The 15,734-nt window shown below is 37.7% G+C and overlaps 1 protein-coding gene across 1 annotated transcript; it reads right to left on the bottom strand.

The window, feature by feature from the left end:
* Positions 1–8,914: 8,914 nt before the first annotated feature.
* Positions 8,915–12,044, bottom strand: LOC103106845 (antibacterial peptide PMAP-36-like). Its single transcript, XM_007500052.3, has 4 exons — positions 11,795–12,044; positions 10,941–11,048; positions 10,033–10,122; positions 8,915–9,323 (listed from the first exon to the last, which is right to left on the bottom strand). The coding sequence occupies exons 1-4, from the start codon at positions 11,972–11,974 to the stop codon at positions 9,150–9,152; spliced, it is 552 nt and encodes a 183-aa protein (XP_007500114.2). The 5' UTR covers positions 11,975–12,044; the 3' UTR covers positions 8,915–9,149.
* Between the last annotated feature and the right edge of the window lie 3,690 nt (positions 12,045–15,734).

Genomic DNA, 15,734 nt, shown 5'->3' with positions numbered 1-15,734 from the left:
TTCTAGTCCTCCACTCAACTCAATTTCCTGAACTCAGTTCAAAATCTAATTCAATTTTGAACTGACCTTCTGAACTCTTCCTTAGCCTCCTTTTAAAGAGAATTTTCTCTTATGTCACCTCCCCTAAATTTTCACATCTACCAATCACAGTAGATGCTTTTTTCCAGGACTGCCCATTCTTAGTTCTCACCTTCTTTGGTTCTCACCTTCTTTGGTTAGATTATGTCTTCGGAGTCCTTCACGCCTCTTTGTTAAGCTTGCCTTTTGTAAGTTACTTGATCTTTTTGTGATTAATTTATCCTTTACAGGTACTTAACACCTTTTTTGTATTGAATCCAAAAATAGACCTATCTTAAGGTTCTAGCTTCACTATAAGGTATGAGTTAAGTACCTTCATTGTTCAATCAGGAGTTTACAACTTTATCTTCTCCTAAGGCACTGTCTAATTAGGGGATAGTAATTTTAAAAGTTCCCAAGACATTTCTGATTCTTGTTAGTCCAAGTATCTCCATTAAAAGTCACAATATGAAGGTTTTGATTTTGCTCTGCCCCTTAACATGAATTATCTTTAAAAAGGCTAGGAAGACCTGTTTGATTCAGAAAGTGAAGAAGACCAAGAATCTTATGAATATATCAAACTTTATAATCAAGATCACAAAGCTGTACAAGAGGGGGAGACAGATGATTTCATTAACAACTGAAATCAAGAACAAATAATCCAGTCAGAAGAGTTGGTTAAGGACATAAGCTATACAATCTCATTAGAAGAAATGCTGGCAGCATTGGGAATGAAGACTTTCCAAGAACTTTGTGAACAGTATGAGGAAGTGGATAAAGACACTAAATTAGCAGCACAAAAAAATCATAAACCTGCTAGAACACAAACAAAAGAAGAATCAAACAACGTAATGATCCTATCACATCTTCCTTTTTCTGACATAGAACTTCTCACAAACTAGACTGTCAATTAACAAAATATATACAAGGATTATAGACAAAAATAGCAGAGTTGCATGAAATGGGCTTGATTCAACAAACAGTACCCCTGGATTACAATTTGCACAGCATCAAACAGGAGGCATAGTATACTTAAAATTTTTCAATAGAAATTTTGGCTTCAATAGAAAAATTGGCTACAAACATAAAATGAACTGGAGAACATGAAGTATTGTTTACTACACCAACATCTATAAAAAATGCAGGGAAAGACTCATGGTTCCACTGTTCCCATTAAAAAGCAGAAAAAATTCAACATCACTGTAACAGATATAGAAGATAATTAGACAAAAGATAGTGCTGAGAAATGAAAACAAAAACTGATTAAAATAAAAAAAAGTACACCACAAAGAAATAGTAGTGACACATAATGTTCAAGACAACTTTCTAGCCCAGAGGAAAAGCATACCAGAGGAATAGCAACCCAGAGGAAAAGCATCCCACAGGAAAAGATTTTAAACTAGCCCAGAGGAAAAGCATCAAGAAAATCTGCTAGAGAGAAGAAACAAAGAAAAAAAGCTGAAATTGACAGCTAAGACTTTGAACTTGTAAATTTGTTTATATAAGAAGAAGACAGATAGAAAATGAGACATATGTAAGACTGAGTGTGTTGAAATAATAAAACAAAAATAATTTCACATATTAGGGAAATAGCATGCATCACTATATAACATGGAAGAAAGAAGAGATCCATCAGTCAACATGAGAAGTGGAAATCTGAAGAAACTTGATAAGTATTAATTCAACACAACACTATTAGACACAAAAACACAAAATCACAAACTGACATATTGAGAGACCGTGTTTATATAAACAAGTGTCTGAAATTGTATTAATGCAAAATGTAAATATGTATATAGTTAGTTCAATAAGGTCTTAGGCAAAAAGAAAGATCAATAGATATTTCTATTTGACTGATATCAGGTGTGGAACAATGTATATTGTTGTATTATAAGTAAATAATTTCTATAAATAATGTGTTAGTTTTAGTTAACTAGAGTAAGGAGTATTAGCACTAAGATTCAAATTTCTTATAATAGTTTTGTTCAAACATTTATTGTACTGAATTTATTGTAAAACCCAAAACTACCTTTACCCAAACTTTCCTGCTAAGAATTCCTTAGAGTAGATTTAGTAAATTGGTAATGATAATATAAATAAGTGACCTTGGGAGGGTCATAACAATAATAAAAAAGGGGATGATTGTAGAAAGGAAACAGGACTGACAGTTGGTGAGGGAAGGGGCAACTGGGAGTGGCAGTTGGGTCTTGTGACTAGCACTTCCTTCCTGCCAGTTTTGACTTCTTTCCTGGTGTTGGAGGAGGGAGGAGCTTGTTCAGCCCAGGCTGGTGTGGTGTACCTCTTCTTGGTTCAGCCCAAAGATTCAGGCCCAATCACTTATTAAGGTTAGAACTGTTCTTGTTTGCTTCTGTCTACTGCTAAGATTCTGAATTAGACAAAGCGAGGACTGATATAGAGTAGATGGGAGTGGGAGAAACCCTCCGCCAGCTTCTGGGGCCTGGCCTCAGCTCTGAAGCTGAGGAAAAACTCCAATCCCAACTGGTTATTAAACTTTATATTATTTAAATTTGCAGTCAGATAAGAGGACTATCTTTTCTGTGTATAGAGGGAGCTGAACATCAGTTCAGTCATTCAACAACAAGCAGTCCTTATTGGACCCCTGCTGCTTCCTCTCAGCAGGGGGCATCTCTCTCCTTTGCCTCACTAATCAATATTCCCTCTCTCCCTTCAACTCCTCCATACCCTGCTACAACCTCCCATTTATCCCCCATTTTTTCAATCCCCTCATCCTTTCCCAATAAATATTACAAATCCCATTCACTATCAGAACTCAGAGTTACAGCCACTTACTTGTTTGAAAATCAAGAAGAACAAGATAGGGAAAAGGAAGAGCTAAAACAAAAGTTGCATACACCACAGAATCTTTAAAACAGAAAGAAATAGAAGAAGTAAAAACGTAGCCACCATTAAAACATTCATAAGACAAAACACTCAATACCAACAGAGGGGGCAAAGAGATAATAGGAAGTATTTCCTGTGTTGAAAAGTAGAACATCTGGTTCGTTCATTGACAGTGAAAGAAAGATATGAGCAAGGATACAACCAGGGTAGAAGATATGAATATTAAAACTCACAGAGCAGAGGGTACAATAGAAATGATAGGAAACAGCAAACTAATGAAGGCATCAGAACCAAATGCTATGACCATTGCAAACTCAAGGAAGAAATAACATCTGACCTGAAGGCAATGCAATGTTCTATAAGCCAGGGTACAAAGCCCCATTATTCAGAAGTAGTTAAGGGGAATTCAAGATATACACAATGAAGTCAGGACTCAGCTTTATTTAAAATATAGAAATTACCAGGAAGAAAAAAGTTGGGAATAACCACAGGGAGGAAACATGGCAATTTAACCTCAGAATGGAAATATGGGGATGGAACCTAAAGGGATAAATGTAAACACTTAATGCTGGGATAATTGAGCATTTTGGAGAATGTGGGAGAAAAGATAAGTACAAAGCGGAGGGAAATACTAGAGATGGAGAGAGAACTGAAAATTAACATTGCAGACATAAGACATGACATATTTGATTCACAGCAATGGGGCATACAAGAAAAAAAGGATACAGAAAATGAGCAAATTAAAACAAACTTGGAAAACTTTTTAGCATGTAGACATGGTCTGGGGTTTGAAAGAAGAAGGAGGGATAAGAAATACTTCATTCAACAACAACATAATATAACTCCATTAGGAAAAAAGGAACATTACAATTCTCCAGAACACTTTCACAATGTAGCTGAGGAACACATTAATATGAGGAAACTAAAATATAAAAGACACAAACCCCATCGTTAAAATTCTTAAAGAACCAAAAGATAAGGAACAGATGCAAGCTGAAACATTTAGAAATCAACAGGGGAAAGCAAAAGAGAGTGCAAACAAAGCCACCTTAAACATAACAACAAAGGAATTTTACCCACTACATTATAAGATCAAAGACCCTGAACCATTTAAAGACATCAGACGTGGGCAAGGAGTTAGCATAGCACAAGTCAAAATTCACTCCACAAGGACATTATATATCTTGAACCAGAATCTGAAAGAGAATCTAAGGGAGTGGGTAAAAGAGAACAAAACATAAACGTACCAGACAAGCATCCCTTAGGCACCTTTGAGAGGCTGGATCTCAACATTCTGAATGCAGACCAAGTCTGATACTCCAGTGAAATCCTGCCATGGTCCTAAAGACTCACAAGTTTCAGCAAATCTAATCACACATGATAAGAATCAAATGGGACTTCACAATAAGATCAAGAGTGAAACAAGAATGCCCATTATCACTTTTTTTAACATTGTACTAGAAACACTAGCTATAGCAATTAGAGAAGAAAAAGAAATTGAAGGTACTAAAATGGGCAATGAGGAGATCAAGCTATCATCCCTTGCAGATGATATGATGCTCTATTTAAAGAATCCACCAAAAACCAGTCAAAATAATCAACAACTTTAGCAAAGTTGCAGGATACAAAATAAACCCACATAAGTCATCAGCATTTCTATATATATCTCCAACCCAGTTCAGCAGCAAGAATTAGAAAGAGAAATTCTATTTAAAGTCACCCGAGACAATATAAAATAGGAATCTATCTGCCGAGACAAACACAGAAACTGTGTGAACACAACTACAAAACACTCTCCAAACTAGATCTAAACAATTGGAAAATCATTGATTGCTCATGGGTGGGACGAGCTAACATAATAAGAATGACAACCCTACCTAAATTAATTTACTTATTTAGGGCCATACCCATTGAACTACCAAAAAAACTTCTTTAATGAATTAGAAAAAGCCATAACTAAGTTCATTTGGAAGAAAAAAAAATCAAGGATATCCAGGGAAATCATGAAAAAAAATGCAAAGGAAGGAGGACTTGCAGTCCCAGATCTCAAAATATACTTTAAAGCAGCTGTCATCAAAACAATTTGGTACTGGCTAAGAGACAGAAAGGAGGATCAGTGGAATAGACTGGGGGTAAATGACCTCAGAAAGACAGTCTATGAGAAACCCAAAGATCCCAGATTTTGGGACAAAAATCCACTATTCGATAAAAACTGCTGGGAAAATTGGAAGACAGTGTGGGAGAGATTAGGAATTGATCAACACCTCATACCCTACACCAAGATAAATTCAGAATGGGTGAATGACTTGAACATAAAGAAGGAAACTATAAGTACATTAGGCAAACACAGAATAATATACATGTCAGAACTTTGGGAAGGGAAAGATTTTAAAACCAAGCAATACATAAAAAGAGTCACAAAATGTAAAATAAATAATTTTGACTACATCAAATTAAAAAGTTTTTGTACAAACAAACTCAATGTAACTAAAATCAGAAGGGAAGCAACAAATTGGGAAATAATCTTCATAAAAACCTCTGACAAAAGTTTAATTACTCAAATTTACAAAGAGCTAATTCAATTGTACAAAAAATCAAGCCATTCTCCAATTGAAAAATGGGCAAGGGACATGAATAGGCAGTTTTCAGATAAAGAGATCAAAACTATTAATAAACACATGAAAAAATGTTCTACATCTCTTATAATCAGAGACCTGCAAATCAAAACAACTCTGAGGTATCACCTCACACCTAGCAGATTGGCTAACATGACAGCTATGGAAAGTAATGAATGTTGGAGGGGATGTGGCAAAGTAGGGACATTAATGCATTGCTGGTGGAGTTGTGAATTGATCCAACCATTCTGGAGGGCAATTTGGGAACTATGCTTAAAGGGTGCTAAAAGACTGTCTGCTCTTTGACCCAGCCATAGCACTGCTGGGTTTGTACCCCAAAGAGATAAGGAAAAAGACATATACAAAAATATTCATAGCTGTGCTCTTTGTGGTGGCCAAAAATTGGAAAATGAGGAGATGCCCTTCAATTGGGGAATGGCTGAACAAATTGTGTTATATGTTGGTGATGGAATACTATTGTGCTAAAAGGAATAATAAAGTGGAGGAATTCCATGGAGACTGGAACAACCTCCAGGAAGTGATGCAGAGCAAGAGGAGCAGAACCAGGAAAACATTCTACACAGAGACTGACATATTGTGGTACAATCGAACGGAATGGACTTCTCCATTGGTGTCAATGCAATGTCCCTGAAAAATCTGAAGGGATTTGTGAGAAAAAACACTATCCACAAGCAGAGGACAAACTGTGGGAGTAAAAACACTGAGGAAAAGCAACTGCTTAACTTCAGGGATTGAGAGGATATGATTGAGGAAAGACTCTAAATGAACAGTCTAATGCAAATACCAACAACATGGAAATGGGTTCGAATCAAGGACACATGTGATACCCAGTGAAATTGTGCATCGGCTATGGGAGGGGTGTTGAGGGGGCTAGGAAAAGAAAGTGATTTTTGTTTCCAATGAATAATGTTTGAAAATGACCGAATAAAATAATGTTTTATAGGAGAAAGAAATAAAATAAAATGTAGAGATCAAGGGAAATATTTGCACAGGAAAAGACTGCCTTTCTGCTCTGCAGTTGGCTCATGCTGTGGAACACAAGGAGAAGGTTCCAAAAGAATATCAGGGATTTTTTTAAAAAAGGACCAGAGTGCTGGAGGGAGCTCTCTTTAGTTCCTGTCTTTTTGGAGCTGAGAGAGAGATTACTTCCTGTTAGGGGACTAACTGAATTTCTCTGGAAGCCTTTGAACCCTGCCTCTGAGGTTCCTTTCAATTCATCTCTTTGGTCAACTGAGGAAGATTATTTCAGCAGATTACATCTGATCCCTCATTTCTGTGTTACTGATTTCCAGTTTCTAAATACAAGTGAGATACTGTGCAGAAGCCAACCTGAGAAGATAAACCTGTCTGTGTTTTGTGACAAGGAAATCACTTTAAAAGACTGATATATATTAATTTAAGGTCGCCAAGGAATTCAGCTATGTAATTCCTAAAAGAAAACTCAAATCAGCAGTCAATCTTTTATGGAGTTTAATTACAACAGGAGGAAGAAAGGAATTAGAGATAGAGAGAGAGAAAAGGGAGAGAAGGGAATAGGGCTTAAATACCCCTTCTGTTTAGGCTGGGCCAAAAGGCCCAAGCCCTTAGATAGCTGGGGCAAAGAAAGGAGATCAGTTCCTATTACTCACATGACCAAAATGGAGAAACAGTCTCAGAGCCCCCACCTCCAGCTTCCTTCAGAGCAAGCTTCTCAGAGCACACTGCAACCACTCCGACCAACTCCTAAAAACCTCTCTTCAGTCTTCAGCCCCTTCTATCTTTAAGGAAACCATCCAAGTTCCCTCCCCTCAGTTCTCACATCTACCAATCACGGTCCATAAATTTCCCTGTGCCAATGGAGGCTCTAGCTTAACCCAGGACCGCCCAGAGGTCTCTGGCTTTGCACATGTCTGTTGAAGGTCATATTTTCAAATAATTAAATCTTTGATCCTTTGCTACAGCCCTTCCTAAATCCTGTTAACCTGAGTAGGGTAGAGATTGGAATAATTAAATTTTGATCTAGGCTGCAGCCCTTCCTCAATCCTGTTAGGACTGAGTAGGGTGGAGATTGATTCCAAGTATCTCCATTGTATCAATTCTAAAATCAATCATGACTCAAAGAAATTCCTGTTCTATGCTTAAGCATAGGTCAAAGTCCTTTCCATTGTTCAGCAAAAGGTTTCTGTCCTAAAGTAATCTTAAGAAGGGAGGAGGGGGAAACTCTCATGCCAATGGGGTTCACATTCCAATAGCCAAGACCCACTATCAATAGGAAATTTTTCAAGTATGAAATTTCCCAATGGTGAAATTTCCAACATTTATAAGTCTAAGAAATTTTGAGGTTTACAGTTTTCAAGAGAAACCTTCAACCTCAGGGCTATCATTCTGTTCAGGTGATTATCATTCTGTCACCACCTTACAAAGTTTCTCTAACAGGACTATTTGGGGAGAGGCCATAGTCAGGAAAGCTAGATGAGGGAATCTGGGTTCAAAGACAGAAAGGTTGGGGTGTTATATAGCTTCAAGAAAAGGAAGAAGGGTTCCTGATAAATTTTTACTATTGGAAGGAGAATAGAAAATTAGAGATATTGAAATTATGCTGGCCCTCCTTCCTTTCCCTATTTCCATCTTGTTAAAATAAACCCTATTTTATTATTATTTATTAAAAAATAAAATAAAATAAAAAGCAATCAGATTGAGGTTTATCTCAGGGTTAAGTCTGAGGCCTTCCCAGTCTGGTCTTCTAGCCTGACCCAGACAGAGACACAAGAGTTATCAATTTAAGATCTTTAGAAGTGAAACAACTCACTTTTTTCCATGTGAAATCATCCAAAACATACTTTGCATTTTACTCCCATCACAAAAACATCAAGAAAAATCAAGGGAAAAAATGATACTTTAATTCATACTCAGAGTTCATCAGCTCTCTTTCTGGAGGTGGGTAGCATTTTCATTTTGGATTTGCATCTTTGATCATTGTATTAATCAAAATAGCTAAGTCTTTCATAGTTGGTCATCATATAATATTGCTGTTACTGTGAAGAATGATTTAGTTCTGCTGACTTCACTCTGCATCAGTTCATATAGGTCTTCCCACCTTTTTCTGAAACCACCTACCCCTTGTCACCTCTCCTAGCACAACAGTACTCCATCTCAATCCTATACCAAAATTTGTTCAACCATTCCCCAAATGATGGACATCCCTTAATTTCAAGTATTTGCTACCACAAAAAGAGCTGTTGTAAATATTCTTGCTAGTCTTCCTCTGGACTAATGGGAAGATCAAGTGAGGTCATGAAAAAGCACTTAAGAAAGGACAAATAAAATAATGAATTACTTTGTTTTCAAATTGACAAATGAGAACAAGCAAAAAGCCAGGTTGGATTATGCAAAGTCTTTATTTACACATGAGGGAAATTAATGGTATAAGTATTACATAAGCACTAACTCCATGGCATTACTTTATCAATTTTATCTCTTGCTCCTCACAACAACCCTGGGAGGTAGGTGCCCTTATTATTCCTATTTTACATTCAAGGAAACTGAGACAAAAGAGGTTACATTTATCCAGGATTGCGTAGCTCATGTCTGAACTCAGGTCTTCTTACTTCAAACCTAGTGTTTTTGGCCCTCCTTCTTTTGTTTTATAGCTTTATCCACTTCTTGAATGCCTTTAGAAATACCTTTAGAAATTCCTTTGGAAACAGCCTTTTTGATCATACTTGAGAAAAATTTTTTGAGGACTTTGGAAATTCCTTTTTTGATTCCTCTTTTGGTTCTTTTGACCATCTGCAGGATAAAGAATAGATGTCAATATATAGGGGCTAGTGATTCCCATTTCTCTAGGTTTACAATCTTAGTGAGATCTTTCCTTCCTTCCTTCCTTCCTTCCTTCCTTCCTTCCTTCCTTCCTTCCTTCCTTCCTTCCTTCCTTCCTTCCTTCCTCCCTCTCTTTTATTTCATATTTTAACAATTATGTGTAAATAAAAATTTTAACTTAAAAAAATTTTTTTGTTTCAAATTTTCTCCCTCCCTCCTTCCCCTATCCCCTTCATGAGAAGGCAATATATTTTATATAGATTATACATGTCGAGGCATATAAAACATATTTACATATTAGCTATGTTGCAAAAAACCCATATTGAACCCCCAATAGTATTCCATCTCAATCATATTGCACAATTTTTCCAGCAATGTCCCAATTGATGGGCATCCACTCAGTTTCCAATTCTTTGAACTCCATGAGGCAGCTATTATATGGTGGAAAGAAGAGTAGGTCCAAAGGAAGAGTAAATCTTGGCTCTTCCATTCTCTCAGTGGCCAAGGTGGGATTCAAACTCAGGTGTTTGGATATAAAACCAGTGTTCTTGTCACTGCACTATATTTATTAATTGAATAATTATAGTCTGTGCATCTTTCCAATTGAACCCTCTGTATTTGGCTGCTCTTCTTGTGACTCCTAACTCTATAGTCAGGAGGGGCATCAGGAATCACCTACCTGGTTACTTGGCACAGGTGAACAGTGGACCTGAACATCAGTTTCACTGTGACTGATGAATTGGACTGTTGCCTGACAATGCTTCACTTTCTGCAGTGTGAGAGAAAGAAAGAGAGAGATGCTCAGAAAAGCTTTAGGTCACGATCACATGGGAAATACAGGAAATACATGCTATTTCTTCCTTTCTTTTTGCATTCTTCACTCCCCCTTTTCATTCCTCCCTCAAACCCTTTCATAGATCCCCAAGGTTGCTTTATTCCATGCTTAGCATATTAGGATCTCATGAGTTAGTGGTGGAAGGGACCTTGGAGTTCATTTAACTGAGTGATGTCAAACTCAAAAAGCAATGGAGCTACTAAGGTTCCCCTTTTGATGTAGTTTTGAAATATTACATTACCAGGGGCATTTAGGTGGCTCGGGGGATTGAGAGTCAGAGATAGGCAGTCCTGGGTTCAAATCTGACCTCAGATACTTCCTAGCTGTGTGATCCTGGGCAAAATACTTAACCCCCACTGCCTAGTCCTTCCCACTCTTCTGCCTTGGAACCAAACACAGTATTGATTCTAAGTCAGAAGGTAAACCCTTATCTTGACTTTATTGTACTTCTAGTTATTTTGTTGAATATTTTCCAATTACATTTAATCTACTTCAGAATCTTCAAGGGTCTTATTGTTTTTATAATTGAGTGTGTTAATAAAGATAATAAATATTTTATTTAATTCTAAAATAGAATAGCAAGGAAGATCAGAGAAGAGAGGGGAGATGAAAGTGAAAAAAGGAGAGCAAGAAAGAGATAGGAAAAGAAAAAGACAAAAATGGAGAGAAAGAGAGAGGCAGAGAGGAGAGTTTGGAGGGCAGGCAGATGAAGTGGGGGGCTTGGAAGAATGGAGGAAAAATGTGGCTCTTACCCCATCGGTTTTGATGGTACATTCGATAAGAGGGTTGGTTTCTGTTTTCAGGCATTCAGTTTCTTGTACAGTGAAACCCAAATGCTGGGGTTCTTTGGATTTGCTATCCTAAACATTGGGAGAAGAATAATTCAAGGCATTTATTACATCTCTTCAAGTCTCTTATCCCTTAAGGATTCTGCCCCATGTCCTCTTCCCAAGCCCTATTTCTTATAATACAATGGAATTCCTCAGTGATTTTGGAACCAGAACAACTGGAATCAAATTCCATCTCTGACTCAAGATGAGTGCCTTCAGCTCTCTGGGCCTCAGTTTCCCTATTGGTAAAATAAAGGGGGTTGAACAAGAGAAAATGCATGTCATGGATCATTTTTGCAGTATATGGAAATCTCTGGGCTCCTTCTGCTATCAATATTTTTAAATGCAGGAGGAAGCTGGGTTTCTCATTGAATTGATGGCCAGGCTCTGAGACAGAGGGTCCTGAGTTAGAATCTGGACTCAGACACTTCCTAGCTTTGGGACCCTGGGCAAGTCACTTCACCCCCATTGCCTAGCCTTTGCAACTCTTTTGTCTTTGAACCCTACAGAGTATTGATCTTAAGACAGAAGGTGACGGTTAAAAAATATACATTTTCAAGTGCTTAAAATGAAATGCAAAGAATTACACAGGAAACCAAAGTTCAGTGAAAGTTCGTTTGCCCATCCAAGTTTAGGGATTCATCTACCCATAGACCACCTTCTGTCCCAAAAATCTAAATTTCCTTCTCTCTGTATATCTAGGGTTCTGGAACTTTTTGCCAGAGCCTAGCTCTGAGCCTTTCTTCCCATTCTTCTTGTTCCTCCCAAGTACTCACCCACTTAGTTTGGGCCTCAGTTGCAGTTATCCAGTAGGAATTCTTCTCTTCAGACTTCCTATTGAAATGGCTCATAGCAACTTTTAGGGCATCCTGATAGGAGAGCCCTGAGATTTCAGCAGCTTTAATCTCAATCAACCCCAGAAGGAGCAGAGGAAGCAAAATTCTGAAGCTTGCCATTTTGTTTCTTTGGCTGATATCCTTGCTTGAGCTGATATCCCTTGTTCCTTTGGCTGATGTTCTCCATATTTATAGCGCTAGAAAGGATTGCTGTTGGGGAGGAACTTTGGTCACTCTCAGGCATTGACCAATGGCTTTCCAAATCATTTCAACTCATTTTACAGATCCTGATAGAAAGAGGCCCAGAGAGGAGATTGATTGATTTTCCCCCAAGCTAATTCAAAAAGCCATTCAAGATTCTTGGGGCTATCAGCAATCACCTGGGGCAGACAACTAGAATGACCTATAATTATAAAGGGGGAGAGTTGGCCCAAAGGGTTATAGATTGGAATCTGCAATAGAACTCTGAGGTTACTAAGTCCTCCACACATTCTTTTTCCCAATGAAGAAACTGGAGATTTGGAGAATTTTGGCCCAAAATATATCTGTAGCAAATAGAAGAAAAGGATTAAAATCCAGGTTCTCTGACTCCAAACTCAAGGCTCTTTATGTTGTACCACACTGCTTTTCTCTCTCATTTTAATAGATCAGTGGTGTCAAGCTCTAAGTAAAAAGAGGCCACTAAGCCCTACAGTAGGATCTCTGCTCACTGCATATGGAATCAGAAAACTATATACAGTATCAAGTGTATCTATGTTCTAGTCTATTTTTATTTATTTTGTCAAATATTTCGAATGATGTTTTAATCTGGTTCTCCCAGTACTGAGAAGTAGTGTTGCATGTACTGGACCTTGCACTTGACACCTGATATAAGTCATAGATGATCTTTGATTTAGAGGTGGAAAGGACCATCCAGGTCAATTCAAGCCAGTCCTCTCATTTTTCTAATGAGGCTACTTGCAAAGTCGTGCTTGATGAATTACTTGTGGGACCTTGAAACGGGATGAGAAAAATGAGCTGGGCTTATGGGAGGGCCAAACAGCCAGACTGAGAGATCAGAAGGGCAGACATCCTCTTGGTGTGTGGTGGTAAAGTTTATTGAGTCGGAGTACACAATTTATAGGAGAAATGATGTGGCTGAAGGATTAGGTACGACTTTTGCACGAACAATGGTTAGTAAAGATTTACAAGATGGAAACAAGGGATGTAGATTGCCTTAGTGGCTTTAAGCAGTGTTTTCTATAGGACAACAAATCACAGGTAACATATCAATGTATGACCCAATACTGTATGTAATACTGGAGATAAAAGGAAAAAGACAAAAAGTTCCTGACCTCTGGGAACATGCATTCTTCTGAGTATTAAGACTACAGAGGGATAACCAGATTATGAATCTCAGATTAAAAGAAAGCTTACAGTTCTGTCACCAATGAAACAGAAGAGTTTCCTAGCTAGCTGATAGCTATTTTCTAGTAGCAGTCTACTGTTATTCAAATACAAGCCAAAGTTAAGAAATTGCAGAGCTCGGATCATGAGACCAGTGATTAGACTTTGCCATGGATCAGACTACTTTGGAGAGAGAGAGAGAGAAAGAGAGAGACAGACAGACAGACAGACAGACAGACAGACAGAGACAGAGACAGAGACAGAGACAGAGACAGAGTGCTGGGAATTCATATAAGCAAGTCAGACATTCTCTATCCTCAAGATGCTTACTAGAAGGTAAAGATCTTGAAGGCAGAGACTTTCTTTCTGATCATATTTGTATTCCTAACCCTTAGGACAGTGCCTGGCACATCAAAAACTTAATAAATACAATTTGACTTGCTATTGATGATGTATTATAAATATGTGTCATGAGTACTGCAACAGGAGATAACCAAGTATTCCATGAATTACATTTCTGTAGCCTTTGGGCATGCAATAAAACCAATGCCTTTATTGCCTCTTTAAGAAGAATCTCTATCTCTCTTTTCTCCTCCAGCCTTTATTACAAGTGGAACCCCAGGGGTTAGAAGAAGCCATTATCAACTGCCATCTTTTGACACTTGAAACTCCCTGGGCAGGGCAGCCTTCTTAAGAGATAGTATTCAGGCAGTTACTACTTAGGATCAGATACTCTGATTCCTAAGTAAAGAAGAACAACTGTAAAGAAGAAGGAGGGATAGCTAGAAAAGAAGGCCAATATGTTCCAATTACTATTCTGGACAATGTTGATGGGATCCACATTAGCTTACTGGGGATTCTGCTTTATTTACAATGCCATCATGGGTATAATAAATGATACCCTTGGGACTATATTTAACATCACTACATACAAACTGCTACTTGAGATATCAACATTATGGCAGACTCTCCCTCAATCATAGGTAGCTTTAGTAGCTTTTGGACAGGCAGTTACATCCATCAAGACAGGGACCAGAATAATTTTAAAGTTGCTACAGTGGTATTGGACAATAGACTAGAGGCAATACTCTCACAAATACCAATAATCACTGAGATATGTCAGGATTATAGTTTGAGGAAGAAGGAGAACATGAGGAAGGGAACTGAGATCGTGGCTGGGGAAGTGACCAAAGAAGATATGACTGACACCACTAACATCGACAAGGGCTTTGAGGCTTCCAATGTAATAACACCATGGGCAGTAGGGGTGAGCAACAATGAAGTCACAGCAGAGTAACAAAACAACACCAAACCTCAAGAAGTCTTGGGGGCATACAAAATTATGCCTCTCTGGGATTCTGCAAAACTGAACCTGATTCAGGAATTTTACTTGCAAAGATGCATATGTCCTTTACAATTCAGCACATAGAATCCCTGAAAAAAAAGAATGCCTCAATTTTTTTCTGAGCCATTCAAGTCTGTCAAGGAGCTGAAAAGAGCATTTAGGCTCAATGAGCCTGATTTCAGGTATTTGAGATACTGATTGCTGAACTTTTTACTCCCCAAGAGCATAAATAATTTATTGCAAAGATGCACCAAGATGACAGTCTTACCAGCTGGCCAGAAGTATATGAAGGTTTGGGTTTTGCATAGCCCCTTAACATGAGTTATATTAAGAGGCTAGAGAAGACCTGTTACAAGCAATACAGTCATTCTGTGAAAGTACCTGGGAGAAAAAACTTGGGAATAACCTCAGGGAGGAAACATGGGAATAGAACCACAGAATGGAAATATGGCGATGGAACCTAAAGGGATAAATGTAAACACTTAATGGTGGGAGAATTGAGCATTTTGGAGAGTGTGGGAGACAACATAAGTGCAAAGTATAGAGAAATACTAGAGATGGAGAGAGAACTGAAAATTAACATTGCTGATATAAGACATGACATATTTGATTCACAGCAAGGGGGCATTGAAGAAAACAAGGAAAAAGCCAAAGAGCAAATTAAAACATACTTGGAAAACTTTTTAGCATGTAGTCATGGTTTGGAGGTTGAAAGAAGGAGGGATATGTAATAAATAATTATGCCAAATTTTAATAAATAATAATGGAATATATTTGTTTGGTAATTGATATCTAATAATTAAGCAGTTATCTTATTTCTTCTGTCTCTCGCTCCTTCCTCTATAACTACCTTCCTCCCTCTCTTCTTCATTTTTCCTCCCCTCCCCTCTTTCTTCTTCTTTTTAATCATTCAGAGTGAGTTTATCATGTTTCAAATGAAATACTCTTTCTCTCTTTTAACTTAAGTAAGTGGTTTATTTGGGGAAGACAGGAAAGTATAGAAAATTGAGGTAAGAGGGTTGGGGAATTTGCTTAATACTACAGCAAGTCTTAGATTGGAGGATGTTGGAATAAAGTTCAACTGAGAGAAATGGTTGATAAGTCTGGAAGTTCAGTCACTATCATCAACAGAGAAAGTCAGAGAGATAT

The sequence above is a fragment of the Monodelphis domestica genome, chromosome 7 (assembly GCF_027887165.1).
Source record: "Monodelphis domestica isolate mMonDom1 chromosome 7, mMonDom1.pri, whole genome shotgun sequence".
NCBI classification, from domain to species: domain Eukaryota; kingdom Metazoa; phylum Chordata; class Mammalia; order Didelphimorphia; family Didelphidae; genus Monodelphis; species Monodelphis domestica.
This window is presented reverse-complemented; position numbering and strand designations above follow the sequence as displayed.